A 21,942-nucleotide genomic window follows, 5' to 3' on the forward strand; every position below is an offset into this window, starting at 1 on the left:
GCTTTGATAACGAAATGTTGCAACTGCGCGAGAATGAGATTTTACTGCGCTAATGTTCTGGTGGCACTGCGCAGTTGCGCAGCTTAGAGGGAACCTTGGTTGGGTGTTTTATTTCGATGCGCCTCATGTATGAACAAAGCCCCAATTGACTTTTCATCTTATAACCCTGTGCGCCTTTTGGTCCGTAAATGACGGTATTGGTGGCATTGGTGTACATACAAATGAGAGAAATGTATATAGCAAAAGTACAGCAATTTATATATATAATATATATATATATCTATTGAGAAATAAAATACATTAATATCTTGTGATATAATAAAATTCTGGTCGTTCTTAATGGTACATGCCTGTTTACCGTCTCAATCCATCTAACACTTTAAATGTAATTCAACAAGGAACAATATTAAAGCTGCATAGTACACTGGATTTGAATATGAACTCGCACACAAATTGACATTATTTCAAAGAAAAGCTAACTTAGCCCGGAGGACAAACTTTAAACAGAAAAAGCATTATAGCAACTAACCCCCAAATGTACCCCATTTCATGTTAAAAATATGAAAACAAAGTTAATTTTTCCCAAAATTCGAACAAAGACTTTCGTAGGAATTAAATTACACCAGTTTTAAGAACATAACAGGTTCCATCCAGTCATTATCAAATTAAAATCTATATTCTCAAGACCTTTGGCACTGATTGAAATAATTATATCTAAGTTCCCATCCGTACGATGTACATAATTACCCTTATTGAGATAATAGGAATTTCTGTTTATAACGTGAATCACGAGCTCACGTTTACAGTATTTAATTAGATGTACGATCGACGTATAAATACGACTCCGATATCTTTCGACAGGGAAGACGATGTAAACCATTCTAAGCTAGTGTGGATAAATGTTTTTTAAGATTTGTATTCTGTGTGTTGTGGAAATTTACGAATAAAAACATATAGAGATTTTTAACGTATCCTCATTCACGTGGGCGTTGAAGCTGAAGGGTGAACGGGTGACTTGCAAGTCAGAGACAATCTACGAAATAGCAATATACGGTAACATCACATTTATCTACCAACCATTCATGCTATAAATGGTGACAAAGCCGACTTGAATTAACCTTCTGAAACGGAGCAGATCAACAGGGTTCAACCACAAGTACGGACAACAATCAGGACAGGCAACAATTTGACGGAATCAACCAAAAAGCTGACCAAGCGGAAGCTCTAAACAATTGCTGAGAAACCGTCTATACAAAAACGTGCAAGGAACAAATTGCTGACAAGCCGTAACAATTAAAAACATCATGACGAGTCAATGAACTCAATTGAAAACTGTTGAACTATGGTAACGGACTCTGGAAACGTTAAAATCATGAATATGGACTGTATTGAACATCGATCGAAATGAACTCTTTTAGAACATGATATATGTTCGAGGTGAAAAACCTAATCAAAAACGAACTGTTGAAAACAATGAACTATATGGACTGTTTTACTGTAAATTACGCGCCCTATTCCGAACAACAGAGAAATTGTCGCGCTTACATAATGGATATACAGATCAGGAGCATGTCATTCCACAATTTGTTTCATGATTTGCAGGTTTTTCTCCTCATTGAGACAGACATTTTTCATTCTTCCACTAATACTAAGGTAAAGTACTTCTTTTTCTTCTAATATATAAACATGGCGTTTCATTCGACTTTCAATTTTTATAAATTAATTAAAGGTAACAACTTTAAATATTCTAATTTCAAATACCTTTCAAGAGATTTATATTATTGAACATTTGTGGTTAGAATTTCTTTTCGATTAAATAGATTTCGTTAGAATTGAAATGCTCTCTAAAAGTAGATTCGAGCGAGTCATACTTTTAATTATTTACAAAGCCGTCATATAGAACGGTGAAATAATAAGCTCGTTAAACAAAAATTGTATCCAAAAGCGTTATTTTTTCAAAAAAGCCCTGAGATGGCATAAACTTAAAAATGCGTTTTTTCATCCCGACATGGGACAAATATATAGACCAACTAGGTCTCAACACGTTTTTTCTTCCCAACATGGGACAAGCATATATAGACCAACTAGGTCGCAACGCGTTTTTTTCATCCCGACATGGGACAAATATATAGACCAACTAGGTCGCAACGCGCTTACTCTGCTCGACATGGGACAAATATATATATAGACCAACTAGGTCGCAACGCGCTTATTCTTCCCGACATGGGACAAGCATATATTGACCAACTAGGTCTACAAAATCGTAACAATGCGATAATGCGGGCATTGAGTATTTTAACTTAGCGAAATACATTGAATTGAAAATATGTTTTAACCGTCCAAACCAAAATTTTTCAAATAAAAATACGCCATCCTTCTGTAATTCTACTTTACAACTTTTACCCTTTGCTATAACCTCCTGTTTATTTCAATGTCTTGTCTCATTATAGATCATATACATTTAAATATTTTTTTTTGACCTATATCATTAATTTTAGCATTGTGTATGGTATTTTTCTATATATTTTCAATTTATTAGAGTTGCCAAATCTTTAAACTTCCAGTTAGTAAGATGGGGAGATAATATAGCAACTAACCCCCAAATGTACCCCATTTCATGTTAAAAATATGAAAACAAAGTTAATTTTTCCCAAAATTCGAACAAAGACTTTCGTAGGAATTAAATTACACCAGTTTTAAGAACATAACAGGTTCCATCCAGTCATTATCAAATTAAAATCTATATTCTCAAGACCTTTGGCACTGATTGAAATAATTATATCTAAGTTCCCATCCGTACGATGTACATAATTACCCTTATTGAGATAATAGGAATTTCTGTTTATAACGTGAATCACGAGCTCACGTTTACAGTATTTAATTAGATGTACGATCGACGTATAAATACGACTCCGATATCTTTCGACAGGGAAGACGATGTAAACCATTCTAAGCTAGTGTGGATAAATGTTTTTTAAGATTTGTATTCTGTGTGTTGTGGAAATTTACGAATAAAAACATATAGAGATTTTTAACGTATCCTCATTCACGTGGGCGTTGAAGCTGAAGGGTGAACGGGTGACTTGCAAGTCAGAGACAATCTACGAAATAGCAATATACGGTAACATCACATTCATCTAACAATCATATATGCTATAGCATGACCTACTCTGTTGTATTGCATGTCGTGGAAACAATAGCGTTGTGCGATAGTGAAACGGTAGTCCGGATTTACGTACGAAGCATCATTTTCATCCGATGTCAAAATACCAGACCACAATCCGTCCAAAGTTGTATACAAATGTCAATATTTCTAAAAATAACCCGATTGAGGTGTCGGTGTATATGAATGTAATTTAGAAATCCATACGTTTGTGACATTCTAAGTTAAGTGCACATTTAATTTAGTTTTTCGCGAGTGACTCGCTGGGATTAGATAGTCTAATCTGTGACCGATACTGCTATATATATATATATATATATATATATATATATAGTTTCAGTCTACAACAACGGTATGGTAATTTTTGAAGGCTCATGACATTGGTCTAATCGAACTCGTATACTCAAATTCAGTTATAGAAGATGTATAATCTTGAAGAACAAATACTTTCTCTCCCAAATTAATATTGAGTGCTGGATGACGGCTGACCTCGTGTTTGGTGAAAATTTCTTTGTTCATCAATAGTTCATGTAAACAAGATAGCATAAACTTGCTAATTCTTATCGCGAGAAGTAAGCAGCAATCTCAATCAAAATAACGTAGAATAAGCACGTTTTTGTTGTCGCTGTTTTAAACCGACACGATAGTGCCTCACGATCTATCTATGTTATGTTATGTATATGAATTTTCGATGTATTGCCTTTTAACATGCACACTTATTATGTACGCTAAAGTTTATTGGAATTGTGGTAAAGCAGATGAAACGCCTGTCTGTATACCTGCACCTTGAAACAGAATTCAAATTGAAAAAGAGCATGATATCATTTCTCTGTTAACAATGCTTTTTAGACTTATATTTTTGTGTTGTGTGAAGACGGTAATATATACATTACATATATGATTGCTCTGTATTTCTGAAATTATTTGAAATTTGTTATATACCCTGGAACTGTTTGATCGCTCTAGCAAGGATAATATTTATTTAATTATCTTTGTTATGAATATAACTTGGTGTAACGTCATTATTAACATGGGTACGTTTCAGCCATTGCCCTCACACCACTTCAAATAAAATTGATTTATCGACAATTTTGAAATACTTTTTTCACTTAAATGCTAATAAATACATGTTCGGAAGTTCAGTGAATCCTTGATCAAATTTTGCCTCGAATTAACAAAAATACAAGAATTGCTGTTTTGTCATCATGGGAGGTAAATATTATTCATTTCCTTGGTCGGATATTATCTGTAGCCTACACTAATATATACAATAATCTGTTGATTGTACTGAATAGTTGTGTGGTGGATACCATTAACATTCCTTGCTTGAATTAAGAGTTTTGTAATCAAATATAGCAGTCACGACCCGAGTAACCTCATATTGACATAATACATGCACAATGTAAGCGATTATATAAGCTTATTTATTTTCCTACTATTTATTTATAAGTGAAGGATTTTGTTTATTAGTAGTACCGCGAATTTTCGTCGTGTTAAACCTGCTACACGAGAATTATTGTACAAAGCTTTGACCTTTAATTCACATTGTAATGTCAGTGAGCAAAATTCTAAATAACCAGAAGAGACTAAAAAACGGCCATAGCCCAAATATATTCATTTTGCTTAAAGATCTGAATTAAAGAAGATCGAATCAATGGCATAACTGTAATCGATGGAATATCCGCATTGATTTCAAGCGTTCGTCTGAATGATTTCTTGGTAAGTACTTGAAATGAATATTCTTCTCGATTTATAATGACATTCGAATTCGAACTGAAGAACTCAGGCCGACCCACGACGCTGATCCAAGTTATTGTTGGTTTCGTACATTTTTTTTACCAAACTAATAATAAATGCGGATTCATGCTAGGTAAAATTACTTTTATCGGGACAAAATAATGTCTTCATTCTACTTTCTTTTACAGGTATTGTCTATTGGCAAAAATCGTTCTTGAATTGTGATATATTTGCAGTAAGATTTGCAAAAATAAACGAATTTGATATTTTGAAGTTGAATTGAATTTTGAAGTGTTCTCAGAATATGCTAGAGGGCAGTGTAGTTTTACGCCGACGACAGCAATAAAAGTTTCGTGGAACGATAACCATGTTTGTTGTTCGATGTCGAGATAATAATAGTTTCTTTTAATTTCTCCTTAAAGAAAGCATCATTATTGATAAATTATAGAATTACGGGAGAAAATTGATGTGAACTCTGTAAACTATTTTGTGAAATCATCTCTAAATATAACAATGAGATTATAGATTAAGGTTACCTCAGGCAGGTATCAGAATTTGAAGCATGTGTTAGAATAATCGCGTCTTCAGAAGTAAACCAGGACGAGTGTTTAATCGGATAATGCAGGTGACCGGGCATGCACCGCAGTCGGTGAAAATTTCGTGCAACTAAGTTGTTGATAGAAAAAGCAAATGCTTATAATTAACTCATTTCTTAACATTTTCAAGGGTTTAATCAGTATTATCGTTTGGAACTTGATCGAAACTTTGATGCAAAAGTCATTTTATTTGCATTTTTTTGCGAATCGCCAAACAACGGCGTCGAATATGCGTAATGCAATTCGCTTGAGGATGTAAGGTTTTTGAACTTACTCCACCACTTCGAAAACAAATTTTATCACAAGAAAATGAATCCGATCACACTGGCATGAGTACTTCGCTGCTGGATTACAATTTTTTAAATATTGAACAGCATACAAACTTTGAAGTTGTACGGATTGCTATACCACAACACAGACACGATTAATTCCGTCTGACTCACTGAAGTTCTCCAAGTAACCACGAGAAATGTGTGAAGACGTTGGAAGCTTTAGGTGGACCACTAAGATACTTTTTGAATCGATGGGATTTACAAAACACGACGCTTGAAAGGTCATTCGCATTGATATGTGCTTTTACAAAATTTATACCAATATCAGATGTTCTCGGAAATATCTGAAAATTAATTAAAGCTTCTATCATTCCTGCTACTATATTCATGGTACTGTATTGTATATCGTCGAAATGAAAAAATAGGCTTAAATGTTGTATGATTTTATTTAAAAACAAATGGACAGAATGAAAAGCTGCTCAAACAAAAAAAAATCAATACTGTAAGAAAATAGAGAACAACAAAGCGAGAATGTATTAAAAAATGAACATGGACAACAATAAAACAAAAATATATAAATAATAAATACAACTACATAATTTTACACCTTTCGCATTTCTTTATTACTTAATATTTTAACGTAAAATATTTACACTAAGGCTGATCAGTGCAGGCACGAAGTAATCGATTTGAAATGTGTTATTCAAATGAATGTACTCCCGTAGTGTGCGTACCAGGTTAGGGTTAGGCCATAGTTTTATTCCGATTTTCCTTATTTTAGTTCTATTTTATTTGCTCTTCATTTTATTGTTTTATTCTGACACAACAGACAATTTTTCAGTCAGTTATTGTTTTGAAAGTTTTTTTTATCTTTTTGTAAATATAATAGGGAGACCGTTCGTTGGATGTAAAGTAGGAATCGGAAACATTGGTGGAGCTTTATCATTCTCGAATCTCCAATCCGAAAATGATTTGAAAAGTTCAATTGTTGTTAACTTAATTACGAGTCTGGCAAACTCCTTTCCGACACACACTCGTGGACCACCTCCGAATGGAAGCCATCTGAAAAATATGAATGACATCACATTAGATGTGGTTTTATACAGTGAATTACTCGAAAACACCGACTACGTTACATAAAAGTTGGAACAATATTAACACAGTAAAATTTAACAAACAATATAGTCAGTTGCATTGAACTTTGCTTGTAATATTTATAATCGAAATGGGATAGTCAAAGAAAATTTTAATTCACATTTCCATTTTATCTAGGTGATTCGTATTGCAAAATTACTATTCTTTTGAAGTCTGATTTGTCAGTTTACGTTAGTTAATAATTTTGATTAATGCTGTTTAAATATACGTACTTGAATCGGTTTTGTCGGTTTTCTGTCCATTTTTCACGAGAAAATCTATCAGGATCGAATTCAGTATCATCTTGGAATTCATATTCATGAGTATCTCTGATGTTATAAATAATTGTCCAATCTTTTGGAATTCTGTAATCCTGTAAATAATGAAGAAGTGTTTAGCATACAAAGGTATGACCGTGTTTTAGAGCCTATACACGGTAAAAAAAAGTATTCTTACCCCAATTTGAAACGTCTTCATCGCTCTTCTGTATCCACCTAATATTGGTGGCATCAATCTGAGTGTTTCTTTAATAACTTGTTCTAAATAGGTTAACTTTTGAATTTTTTCCAAGTCGATTTCAATATCATCAGAACTCAAATATCCTTGTTCTTCTAATTCTTCTTCAACTTTTTTTCGAATTTCTGGATGTTTTGCCAATTGAATTATAAGAGAAGAAATACTGCTTCCAGTTGTCAGGAATCCAGCAAACATAAGCTCAACAACGTTTTGTTTTAATTCATTCATGGATATTCCACGTTCTTCTTCATCCTCACTGCTTCTTTCCGAATCAATTCCGGAATCTCTGCCTTCATTTCTGAAACACACAAGTACGTATTATTAAAAAGGTAAAGCATTACATTTGGAAAAGAAGAATGATAAAAGTTTCTGGGTATAAAGATGAAACTAAAGTAGAAAATAAAGCTATTTACTTTTGTCTTTCCGCAATTTCGCCTTGCAACATGTAATGAACAACATCGTTTTCTGGTTCTTCCAGATCATTTCCTCTAGAACGAGCATATTTTAGTTTGTTTTTCAAGTGACTGTCGAGCATCTTATGAATCCATTCTTTCTTTTGTAGTCCCTGAAGATCATAAATATTTTAATTATTCAATCCATTATGATTTGTGTGACCATAGGAATAAACTGATCCGCATCTGGCTAAAAAGGAGCAAATTTTTGAAGAGGGTTTTATGAGATAATGCCATTACATAATCGTTAGTTACGATTCTGTAGTTATGTCTGGGCGACACAAAGACATTACGTATATATATATTAATATGTAAAACGAGGAATTTAAAAAAAATGCAGCAAAATTAACACCCACATTAAGTAAAATAGTAAAATGATAATTACCTTGCGGAACCCAGAGAATGGTAGATCATACGGAAGACTAAACAAATTTTTTATCATCTCATGAAAATTAGTGAAAGCTTCCGTTTTTTCTTCATCATTTTTGAATTTCAAACCAACCATTGCTTTTGCGGAAATTTCGAATGTCATTTGCAGCAGATCGGTGTAAATTTTTCTTGCTGTACCAGCATGTGTTCTCCAAGAACGAATCTAAAATTAATATTCAGTCAATTTTACTTTACAGCTTTTTCTCAATTTTGATAATATTGGAACAACGAAAAGCAATATAGTTAGAGATATCTTCGAACAATATAAATTTTTGCGTGGTATGAGATATAGCTACATTGGTAGGAAACAACTCGTAATATATTGTTTTTTATTTTATCGGTTTTGCAAATGAGGATTTTGTTTCAAACTGGCCTTTTAAACACGTTTCTGCATTAAAATAATTATATATACTAATTTTCAATATATCATGAAATGATATATTTACAGGCGATGCTTGCAATATTGTCTGGTCTAAAGGTGAACAAATGCGTAGTGTATAGTTTCGGTGAACTTTAAATTTCATTGAAATATGGCATTTTTTTCTATTCAGAGATAATAATGGAGATTGACATTATATTTTGCTCAAAACTTATGACTAGACAGTGTTGATTTATTGACAGGTTTAGACGGGGACTAATTGATTTGATTATATATAGTAGCAATATTTTGCGATATGTAAAATAATATTAATTCTGCTACCAAACACATTGATCATTTAAAAAACAAAAATGAAATCACTGATATTGACTGCCACGCATTTAAACGCAAAACAATTAATAAAATATTCGTGGGTTGACCCCGTGTATTATATGAATAACCACGTTCTGTTTATCAATTCAAAAAAACGTGCAGAGTACATTATTTTGTACATTGGAAGGACAATAGTAACAATTCACAATCTCGGTATTTTACGTTTGAACTTGGTGTCTTCACACACACGTTGCCACTACTTCTTATAATACATTATATGCAATTTTGAAAGTTCGTGGGTTTGCTTGAGATTTGTTGAAACGCTACCAATTAAAATCGTTTTATTAGACACGAAGTGAACCTATAGATTGTTTTGATATCATGTTGTTGTTAGAATTCTTTTTTTATTGTTATGGAAAAAATCGCTTTTCACTTTAATTACTGGACCAATTGTTTTGAAATTTTCAGGGGTTAGAGATTGTATTTTTCGCTAGAAGGCTTATTACTTTTAATTTTTTCAAAAATTTTTGTAGACTCTACGGGATAATATCATTATATTGTTTCGACTTAATCAGAACATTTTTGATAAATTTTGATTTAACTTTGTTTTTGTTTTTTTATGAAATTTACCTCGGGCAATGTCACGTCTTCTTCTATATAAATCAACGAAACTAGCCACAGATTGCAATTTAAAATGGAAGTTCGACACCAACTATAAGTGCAACATCGTGATATCACACAGTTCAAGATTTAATTCCAAAAAAGGACCCAAACAACATAGTTTCGTTTCGCGAACAAAGTAGATTACTACGCGTTAAATATAAAACACTCTGTACTCGATTAGATTACGCTTATCACGATTTCGTTTATTTCTTCTCACATTGTGTAATATAGAGATTTTCTCGATAATCGGGAACCATAAACAATACAGCTTGTTGGTACTAATATATCTATGAAATATATTTGATTGGACGAGGTTGCATGCGTAATTGAACAGAAACGTATTTTTGTTTTTAGTATTTTATCATTGACGTAACTGGTCGAAAATACCTGACGTTATTTCGAAAGAACAATAGACATGTTTTAAATAGCGTTGATAAAGTGTTGTGATACAGTATTTTGTAGCCAATTTGGTCGAGTGAATTCGAAAATTAGGCTGTATCTGGTAAATATATTGAAATTATCCCCATTTCTCAAATAGTCGAAAAAATGGTGGATCTGTTCTGAAATAATTTTAGGAGGCAATCTTGATGCTTATAATCAGGTTTTTCGATGAAAATTTGATTTATGAAAACTATGGGAAACGCCGTCGTCGTTTTGTCTGTTTTGCGTCAGTGAGAACACACTTAAAAAAATTATGAATGAGAATCGGAAATACTTGCGCGTGAATTTGGACGTCGAAGGTTCACGTCGTAGATTTGACCGATATAGCCAAGTTCAAAACCTTCTTGCGCACTTTTTCTTTTCAGAACAGAAATATTGCTTCTTATTCAGCGTAGTTATTAAATTATTGAACTTCAGCTTACAATATTCCCCGGTTAGAATTTTACGATCGTTTTTACTTTTCATCTGATAATATTAGCCCCACATAATAAAATCTTTTCCGGAAATTATTTTAAGCCTTACCTTATTTGAAATTGTCTTTCTCGCATCCTCGATGTAACTGTTAAGTGATGTGTGAGTAAATCCTCTCAAAGCTAATTTTCTGATATATTTATGTTGATCTCCTCTGCAGTTAGCGATAGAATGTTCACCTACTATCCTCCGAACAGTCGTAGGCCATATTGTCGTCACTTTGTCGTGCTCGCCTTGCAAAATCTATAATTGAAAAAAACGTACATGAAGTTGGATTTTCAAATAATCGTTTGGAAGTTTGAGATGTATCTGTAATAAAACGATAATTGCTGGGTTTTTTTGCTACTAAGCAATATGTGGCCCGAGGATCAAATCGTTCCCGACCAGCGGTGCATCTTGGGTTGGCTAGCCAGACTCAATGCCCCTGTTCTTTCTACATAATTTATTCATATATTCATCCTCCAAACTTTGTTCCCACAAAACAAGTTATTGTCTCTGTAACATACCTGTCGAACGTTTTCCGCGCCAGTTACTTTGATAACTGGTTTTCCTAGGAAATGTGTGCTGAAGATTTTTCCGTACTGTTTTCGTCTTGATGAATTGAACTTACTTCCCTGAAGTAAGAAAAAATGTTATTATTGTGATATAGTATTTTCTATATAGGCTATAGAAACGACTTGGGGGTAAAATATGCTACGTTGTATTGAGGTAGATGGGTTCAAGAGTTTGGTGTAATTAACCATACTTCGTTATTGTCCTACAATCTACATAATCAGTTTGGATGGTGGGAATACCTCATCTCACCCCATGATCAATTTGTAATCATGGAATCATTTACAGAAATTCATAAAAATATTCCAAGGAGCTTGTACGCCTTTTCTAGCAGTAAATTATTTTTTAATATCGTACCTGTATCACCCAAGAAAGCGTCTCTCCAATGAAGGGAATTCCGAAATCCCCAGGCGGAAGTGGTAAACTCGCTGTTAAACTTGATGTTGAATCTTCAGCAGTCTTCAAGATATATTTACGCCATAGAAACTTTGAAAGAAATAACAAACTGATCGTGATTCCAAAGTAGGTTCCAATTGTCGAAGCAATGTCGAAAAACCAATGTACGAAGAAACCAATTGCTAACATCATGTTGGTGAAGTTCGAATGCTAAATATGTATCTTTCGTGGATTTCTTCGTGTATACCAACAAAACCGTAATCTAAACTTTTGAATACAAACAATTCTAAACGATAAAATAACTAGTTAGAATTTTATAGTTTATGATAACAGTCTACCGACAGTCACAAGTACACGAAATTCTTCTGCATAATTTTTTTTCCATCTTTCATTCTATGCTCTCACCGTAAGGTAATTTTTGAAACTGGCGATTACCGTACTGTTCGAGTTGTTTTATATTGACGCGCGGCAAGTTGTGAACGCAAATAAAACAAAACAAATAACCGGGATTAGCTTCTAAGAAGACAAACCTTCTTGGGATCGTGAAGTTCAATTTTGGTGACGTAAGTCAAAGAATGTTGAGAAATTTGATAAAATTACTTGCATTTCAAAGTTTTAAAATTCACGACGGGTCAGCAAAATAATATTTAAATGTCACAGTAGAATAAACTTTCACAATGCAAAATTCCTGGGATATTTATAGAATTTTCGACGTAGAAATGTGTTCCATCTGTGGTTTGCCATTGTGTGATATGGACATTATTATAAAGAATTAAAATAAAGTAAAAACTAGAAAAAGTCTTGGTGTAAAATGTGTATTCAAGCGTATAACCATAATATTTTTGTTGGGAACTAATAAACTATTTTTAAACGCATTCATATATTTTTTACCCTGGGTTGGACAAAATTGCGAGATCGTTAGGATTATGAGAGATAAATCTAGAAAGTTTACAAAAAAAACGTAATTAAAATTTGAAATAGCTACCAATTTAGAGATGGTCTCTTTTGCAGTTGGCGCTTTCTTTGAACAGCTTTCTTTGAATTCACTTGGGCAATAGAACGTTCGTCGAATATGCGTATTTACTTGGCAGATGTTTCATTGTACAATTAGCATTTATAATTACCAGTTTTATTAGTAAAATTATTTTCAACAAAAAGTTTACCATATGTTGGCGTCTGACATCTTATGTTTACAAAATACTAAGAAGAAGCTTTGTAGAAATGATGAAAAATATTCTTGTAATTCGGTTATTTATTGATATTTTATATATGTTAATATATCCTTATATAAGGATGTTTAATTATGCAAGTGAGAATGTGTCCGGAATTTTAAGCTTATGGGCTGTAATATGGATGTACGAGATATATCCTTGATTGTGGTTAATTTGGCTTTTTTAATTTATTTTTGAATGTTTTAACGTCACTGTTACGGAATTTTCACACAAATTTGTGCAATTTAACCTAATTTACATTTTATTTAAAACCAATGCCACAAGAGCGTTGGAAATTTGGGACCTGGTCGTTTGATTCTGATGCGCTCGGTTAAGCACGTACTAAAAATTGTGTGAACTCTCTATTGTTTGACACATCTGAAATGCAAATCAATATTTTGACTGCTTGGGTCAATCTGGTTTGACGATGGTGGCTGGTGATGTCATTTATATTATAAAGGAGTATTGCTAGCAGCATAAACTATCTAAAAAATATTTGATTCCAGAAAGGTTACATAACAAAACTTCAACTTTTTCAGTTTCATCGAATATGAAAGAAATGTGGTAATCTATCAATATATTTACGCGGGTGCGGAAAAAGCGAAAACAACGTTACGTCACAGGTAAAGACTCCTGGCTATAATCTTCGAGGTTCACGAAGAGTTCGGGCTCACAACATCTGTTATATATCAGGTTATTAGAACGAACGAAGGGTCATAATTATCCTTGATTATACATAAAATTACGATCTCATTAATCCTATGTTTGCCACTTCCTATCTTCAGTCTACCTCGTTCGACCTTTCACAAAAAAAATATTTTGAATGACCCCTGACCCCAAAATGACCAATTTCTTCAAGTTAAACTTTCTGTTAGCGGTAGATGATGACAATTGCATTAAATTCGAAACTCCGTGAGAAGGATTGCGTTTTCCGTTCGGAAGTGTTTCATTCAAATCATATTTCGGTCAAGAATGTACCGTTAAACAACTTGTAATTTTAAACCCGAATCTTCTTTGTTTCGCGCGTAAACGTTCGCCACAAACTCGCGCACACACCCTCGAAAACAACTTCAAAGATTCCGACGGCGCGAGTGGTAAACTCTTATTCACCCTTTGACTGAGAGTTATTATTTTGCGGGTAGAATATTTGTACGCGTGCTTCGCGTCATTCTTGTCATACTAATACCGCACCGCTTATTAGGATCGTGGTTCAGACAAAGGTTAAATCTAAAATTGAAGATTATTATAGCGCTAAGGTGTGCGGGTATTGAGCTAAACAATATAAATAAAACAAAAGCGGCGGATCAAAAGCGTTATATATGAAAGCAGTGAAATTTGTTATCTTGTTATCACTGCTAAGACAAAGATGCCATGCACGAACATGGACTATACAAAACAATTTAGAATGTGCCCGTAGCATAAATCAGCATTACAGCTGAGCTAATCAATGAAATAGCGCTCATCTTGTTCGACAGAATGTTCGATCTATTCCACAAAAATAAAAATCTAGAATCACTCTTCTAACACATTTAGAACCGACTCGAAAGTAAACTAGTCGTTATCCTTCAACTGAATTTGTTTATCGATATAGCGCACGTCTAATGAGATACATCAAAGAAATTGTTCGACAAAATACATCAAAATTGGTGCATTATTCGTTCCCAATATCCTGAACTAAACGAAGTTATTCGTAACCCTTTTACCTTTCAAGTTATTGTTAAAATTAAAATGAGGCGTAATTGGCGCTTTACTCATTCGGAAAGATAAGCGATGTATCATGTTTGTTATATTCACCACGAAGAGGATTCTTAACACGAAGATAACATAAATCTAAACATATTTTTGTTTCATAATTGCGTAAAAATTGAACGCATTGAATGAAATATTTTTTGTCAAAATAGATTCTCAGATACAAAACTGATTATTAACTAATAATGGGACTTGGTTGCACATTGTTCTAAGGCAGGGACAGACCGGATAATTGAAACGAGCCGACTTGGCACCATGCTCAGTAACAATTAATTTGTGACACGGAGTGTCCTCTTACGCACAAAATATTTATTAAAAATCTCCGTATTTTATAAGACTATTCAACAAACAAAAAGTTAAATTTTGGTGAGTATAATAAAAAATACACTGTTCTATTGTTTTTGTGGTTGAAAGGAATATTAGAATTGACCGCTGTTTCTATCGTCAGTAAGTTTAGAGAGTTTAATAACGCTTATCCTTCCACTTGAACTTTATTGGAGGTAACTAGGTCATGCGTGCACTCTCGCAACTCATATATGTGTTTGCACCATCTCTTACACGAATTGCACAACATGCGTTTACCCATTCACCTTTCACCTTTATGATAAGAACCGAGAACGCAAATCGAGGTGAAAGTACTTTAAAGTGAGCAATTTTGTCTATTTTGGGCCTATTTGCAGTCTGGCGGTGGGCTGATAACGTTGTGAACTAGCACCTATTCGGAAGTATCAAATCCGGATAGTTCCTGGTGGAGTTTGGTGCTAAATCAATATTGAATACTGAACTCGGTCCGAACCCAAACATTATTTATTCAAAACCCCGAAGTAAGCCCCCCAAAAAACGGAAGCATTTGAATAACTTTAAAAAAAAAAACGGAAGCATTTGAATAACTTTTATCCCCCCCCCCCCCCCCCCTTCAGCGTATGCGGTATGTCTCCCAATATGTACAATTCTAGTCGAGTTTGTTTTTAACAAATTATATTCGCGAGAAGACGACCCAAAAAATCCAATTTGACTCACAGCTATATGTGTTATAATTTATTCTATATCAATTTATTGAAAAACGTATATTTGTGACGTTTTTTGGCAATTCTTCTTCTAGAGGACTAATTGACTTTCTAAAGCGATGTTCTTATTGAAGATACATTTCCTGATTGCACTATTAGTGATTTCCTCATGAGAACGCTCATTTCAATTCAAATTGGATGTTTCGCCCATTAAACAAACTATCGTGAAACGTAACCAAATATATTTTGGACTCAGTTATTTATCACATTATAAAAAAAGGAAAGATAGGCGTGACAGTATAACGTGAATCGATTGGTTAATCCGCCTGGTCAGTAGGAGCATTCGTCTTCAAAATACAATGAGCAAATCACAGTGGACACCCCATCTCAAAATATATTAAAAAACAAGCTTATTTAGTACGACATCTCCGCCGCTACCTCTTCCATAATCGTAATGTTGTTTTGAATATAGTGAAACAATTCATCTCGACTAATACTCAAAACACTTGACCTGAACACATTTGTTAAAATACCTTTTTCTATTTAATACATCTTAGTTTTTATACATTTTGTCAGCTTAGAACTAACCATGTTCGTAAAATAATAGCAGCTATTTTAAAATCAAAGTAGTGTTAATAGACTTGAACTCTGATGGACCTCTATCTATTATCAAATTACAATTTTACGATTACGTACTTATATCTGGATGGCATTTATCTCAATAACTCTTTTCTTACCTAACAAAAACTTTACATCAAGCACGTGTTTTTAACTTTATATTATCATTCTCGTTCGCTATTAATAAAGCATATCTTTCCGACCTGCTAATTTTAGAGCAAGCTTATCATATTTTACCAAAATATCTGTCCATTCTGAATATGCTAATATTGATTTAAGTCATGTCAAACAAAGTTTGGTATTGTTTGTTCGGTAATGCAGAGGTCAATCATAGTTTGCTGATTACAATCGCGTGCCGGTATCGCTGCATACATTACTTACGTAGATATGTGTGTGACAGAACGAACGATTTAAGAGTTTACTTCATAAAATGTTATGTTGATATTGGACCACAAACTCAAGGAATTTCTATTACCTCAGGCAACGAGAGGGTCACTTTCATCGATAGCAGCGGCCGAATATAATCTATATTCAGCTTTAAAACAATCATACATGTTACAAACTTGAATAATTTGAACTTCTGTCATAACCCTAGGACTAGTTGGGGCAGGAGGGGATTATGTTGCTTCAACTTTTGAACTCTATTTGTACATTTGATCAAAATATAAAAAACACGGAACAAAGTGAACTTTTCAACCACGGGAATGCTTGTAAACAACAGAATGACACGGAAATTCCTGTCAATGACTAGGGAAATAAAATAGTTTAGCGGGCCAACACGATATTTGACGCCAGAACCGGATTCCGTGCAATGCTTTACGCAAGAAAGCGATGTAAAAGGGGTAATCAAGTCGAGGCCTCCGCATGAGAAATTGCCTTGTATTATTATTAATTGTAAAGAGCACCAAAATAGATTATACAGTTTTATTACTCGTTATAGTTGTCATGTAAAATTTATTTACGTATTCCAATAGCACATGAAAATGCAATGAAAAGTAACTGGTTAGTTTTAACAGTTTTTAATGAGAGGAACACGTTATATATATATATATATGTATTATCATCTCTGACATTGTTTCTGTTGATAACATATAAGGATTAACAGTTCAGAAAACCGCACGGAATCCCACTGGCGCTTCGATTGCGTAAACTGGGTGTGGGGATATCTGGAAATTTATCAAACAGATTGTCATTGGCCAGACCTGGGTATCAATTAAATTCTATCATTTTCATCACATTAGGCATGATAATACAATTTTGTGGCAATTTCATAGGTCGTTGCGGTATTTAAATTATGTCGGGCACTTTTGGTTGACCCTAGATTTACAGTATCGAGGGTATGTGAGCAAAGGCTAAAAGTTCAAGTTTTCCAAGGTCAAATATATTGATCGTTTATATCTTGTTCTGTGCTCAATTGAAGATGACTTTATTATAAATGCCTTTAACGGACTTGGGGTCATTCTAGGGTCATATGTACGGAGCAAACAACTAGTCTTGTAGCGCCAAATATTTGTTGATAAAACCTAGGTTCTTTAATCCGATTTCGCAACACTGTGTGGCCAAACAACAGGCCACGGTTCAAAGAAAATGACCGTAAACAGAGGTCAACCGAGGACATAATGGGTGAAACTGAAACGAAAAAAACGTTCAGATCTTTTCACAGAATAATTTTGTTTTACAAAAACCGATAACGTTATGATAATATTACTCGGCTCTTTTTAATCCCAAGGACCAAAATAGGTGCGATAGTTTTTTAATTACAAAATAGAAATATATTTGGCGTACCTTTTGCATGTCTAATAAGACAAAGTCTTTAGGGATCATAAAATTATATCCCGTAGGGACGAATGGTGAAATTGGCATCGCGTATATTGTTGTCACATAATAGAAATAGGCAGATTGGCAAGATTTATGTGACGGAAGCGGTTTTCTATTTTTTTCTTGAGTGATGTTATCATACGAAATCCTGAGTTGAAGGTTTCGTTTATCACACAACAAGTCAACAGAAACATTGTAAGGACATACACGTTTTTTATACAACAGAGATACTACTTCAAATCGTTTAGTTGGCAAATTGGAATAACTGCTCAAATATTATTATAATGAGTTTGAAGTAGAAACTTTGAACTTTACGGATGTCCAACTCGAATTTCTAACTTTCTCAATTAGAATTTGAAACGAAAAATATTTGAATCGCCAGTGTCAATTTTTCCGTAATTCATATTCTCTTGGAGTGGCTGCCGGGTTTGGAGACAAAGGGTGTTTTGTTATTGAAGTCAGAGTCTTTTTCGATTTGGAAAAGGAGCTGAATCTCATATTCTGAGGATAACAATCAGATGAAATTCGTCTTCGACCTCTACAGGACAGTAATAGCAAACTATTCTAAGTAATTCAAGAGTCTTGCTGCACACTATCGCAGATATATTTCTGTAACGTTTCGTCTGACCTTGGTTATAGTTATCTTCATTTTTGCTACAGCATCCTTGCATTATATGCAGGGTTGTCCATGGGAATGGGATTCCCATGGGAAACAATCGGCAATGGCTTGTTATAAATTGAATATGATCCAATATAAAAATAATTTGTTTCGGGGCTCAAATTTTTCCTCCCAGAAATTTTAATATATTCACTCATAAATTTTGTCTCTGGGTACATTTTCTGGTACTCCCGTAGTGTGTGTACCAGGTTAGGCCATAATTTGATTTGGATTTTCCCTAATTTTAGTTCTATTACGAGTTCGGGGACCCTGTCCACGCGCTTCCGTCCCTTTACACAACTTGATGTAAAGTAGACGAACAAAATCAGTTACCTCCATATTGGTACACACACTTCTGTGGCGCTCATTTTCTTACCCTACCATTTATTACCTCGCCAAATGAAGTCTGTGAATGAAAATGTTTATTTTGTTTGTTTATTAAATAAACAATGGGAAGCCATGAAATTTAGCAGAATTAATGGGAGTGTAAAATAATGTACGTGATATTTTCGATTTAGTGCGCGACAAAAGTTAGATTATTGTCAGATTTCTATCCGATGATTTATATTCGAAAATGACTAATATGCCATAAAACTATATTGTTGCGTTCTACATTATTGTATGGTAGTTGTACTTCCGTTGTGGAAAGGTGTGCCTAAATTCATCGGAATTTAATTATATTTGGCAACTTACGAAAACCCCAGTAAGCAGTAACAGCGCATTTTGGTCGTAATTGAACGTGAACACGACAATTTTATCTGCCTTTTTTTAAATGTCAGAATACTTTTCAAATACTTGGTCTTGTTTTAATCACGATGAGTAATTTAATAACAATATGCTACGCCCGAATGTAATCATTTATTTGTTTATCGTTGTGTTTGAATAAAACACTAATTATTTCTGTATTTCGATCGTTTTTATATTTCTTCGAATGCTTTGTGAAGTAAAGAATGTAAACAAAAAGGTCGTGTCCTTTCATAAACTTTATTCAATACAAAATTTCAGAAACCGCATTTCAGATACTTGAAAAACAAGGAAAAAACAAGTTTTATCTGAATTTTGATTTGACAATTAATTACATTTTGAGGAACGTATGATTTTTATCATTTCGTCTCTGCGAAAAAAAGCAGCATTCAGATGACATTCAATATGTATGTTTCAAAAGATCGTGCCCTTTCGCGAACACAATCATTGTACTCGTCACAGTGATAACTCAGGTCAAACACGGGATTAGAATTAAATACAATGTTCGTCTTAGTTCCAAGCATTTGTTCCAGTATTATTATTTCAGACTGTGGTAACATTTGACCGGATTTGGGCGGGATTAGCGAATCGGAACAATTTAAAATTTGCGGAAAGTTTGGTTTCGTGATTGTAGTCATCGTGATCAATGTTTAACCACAATATCTAAATAAATCCACTCGACATGTCAATTTGATACTGTCGACGCGGTTAGTTCAAGTTTAAGTCATCGATGAATTTCAAAGAAAAGATTGGCGTTGAACTTGGTTTGAACCTGGCGGTTTCATTTATTTCGTGTAATTTGAATTTTATTCAGAAATGCGGCCGCCATTTTTGGTTAATGATATAATTCACTCATAGAGAGCGAAAACGGTTGTACTTTTTTGTGACTTTATGGCAGACGACTTTTTATACTGTGAAAATTCATCATGCCATACAGACGAATTTTTCACTTTCAAAGATTTACAATCCTAATAATATTGTTGCTGATACTACTCGGAATCTAGCTCAATGTCATCTCTGCGACAATTCCAAATTCAACATATAAGTACGAATTATGTATATATATGAAATCGTTCCATACTAAGTTTATTGTTTTAACAGAAGTATGCGAAGTATTGTATGCGAATGAATGATAATTAGCATACTTCGCATCTTGTATTGGTTGTGAATTTGCTATGTATATTGGTAATTTTTATCGTTAAAACCTATTCTTCAGTAAAAGTAATAACTGCTCATCTGATAATGTGATTCCAGCAAAAGTGTAAAATCTTTCAACAAATATTAATATAACACATTGTATTTTATAGAAGAATCCGATGCCATTTTCTTCGTAATATCGGAACACCGATAAGCACATCGACGATCAAGCGACTTTTGGCCGTTGCAGCACGCAATCACGAAACAAAATATAATTTCCGGAAGAAATATTTAACATATTTTGGACAAAGTGATCAGTGTCACTGACAAACCATAAACCAATTGCAAAAGATTCATTCTTCTTCCGTACTCAAGTTTATGTTTAATTCATTAACAAGGCACACAAACAGTTTAAAAAAACTGCGACGACATACATTCGTTATATTGTTGCCGTTTCTGTGTCACAAAAATTCTGATATTAAATTATTATCAGGTGCATGCTCCTTGTAAAAAAATATATCAAAACCCTAACCTTAATTACATTTAAAATATCCAACAAATATTGCATTAATAAAAAAGATATTGCTTATCGTTGTCGAAGCTATCTCTCGGATAAAAAGCGTGGCAAATGGCGGACCACACACACACACACACATAAATCGAAAAGTTGCCTATCGGCTCGTGATTTAGGTTCATCGAAAGTGCAGCTGTCATTGTGATACCACTTAACTGTGGCTAACCTTATAGTGCATAGACAGATTGCTTACTAGTTATAAGGAAAGATGATCGAATCGTTTTAAATAGCGTTTTATCATCGGCTACCAAAAGGTGAACTATGCCGTGAACTTCTTGACTCCTGTCCCGTCGGATACCACCTGTTCCGGAGAAACCAAACTTAAAAAAATGGATAAAAAAGATAATCGTACTCGTGCAAACAACCAAGCTGTTCTCACACAAACTGGTATTCGTAGACCTTTTAATAATAATAAAATATGAGATATGGTTCTGATCGACCAAACATATTATCAATATTTCACCCCTAATTATATTTCAGAATGACTGGTGCTATAACAAAATGTTAATATTTAGAGCCAGTGTGTATTTCCGCATAACTGTATTATGCTAGCTTTTAAACTTAGTTGATCTTCGCGCAGAACGTTTTTTTTTATTGCATCCTGAGTTAGTTCTCCGTGGACCTCCTGCAATTGACTGGAGAGCGAAAATATAAATTCCAACCCAATTACCTGACATCGATTAATTTCCAATAATTTTCATATCACAGAATATGAGTTTGGAAGATAAGTGATGTTCAAAGTTTTACTCATACCCGCATAACACAATAAAAAATTCGGACCCAATTTACATGTTGTTAAAACAGTCCAGGTCTGGGCAGCTATATCGACAATATTTGTATTTTATGTCTCATAGTGAGTAAACCGGTAATAATTTTCATATTGTTAGCCACTTTGTTTACTGTTATTCTTCAG

The 21,942-nt window shown here is 33.7% G+C and overlaps 1 protein-coding gene across 1 annotated transcript; it reads right to left on the reverse strand.

The window, feature by feature from the left end:
* Positions 1–6,195: 6,195 nt before the first annotated feature.
* On the reverse strand, positions 6,196–11,901 carry LOC120336653 (cytochrome P450 26B1-like). Its single transcript, XM_039404383.2, has 8 exons — positions 11,475–11,901; positions 11,072–11,179; positions 10,617–10,808; positions 8,256–8,462; positions 7,832–7,983; positions 7,359–7,716; positions 7,136–7,275; positions 6,196–6,830 (listed from the first exon to the last, which is right to left on the reverse strand). Exons 1-8 carry the CDS (start codon positions 11,703–11,705, stop codon positions 6,635–6,637), a joined length of 1,584 nt encoding a protein of 527 aa, XP_039260317.2. The 5' UTR covers positions 11,706–11,901; the 3' UTR covers positions 6,196–6,634.
* Between the last annotated feature and the right edge of the window lie 10,041 nt (positions 11,902–21,942).

This window comes from Styela clava, chromosome 2 (genome assembly GCF_964204865.1).
Source record: "Styela clava chromosome 2, kaStyClav1.hap1.2, whole genome shotgun sequence".
Classification (NCBI taxonomy): domain Eukaryota; kingdom Metazoa; phylum Chordata; class Ascidiacea; order Stolidobranchia; family Styelidae; genus Styela; species Styela clava.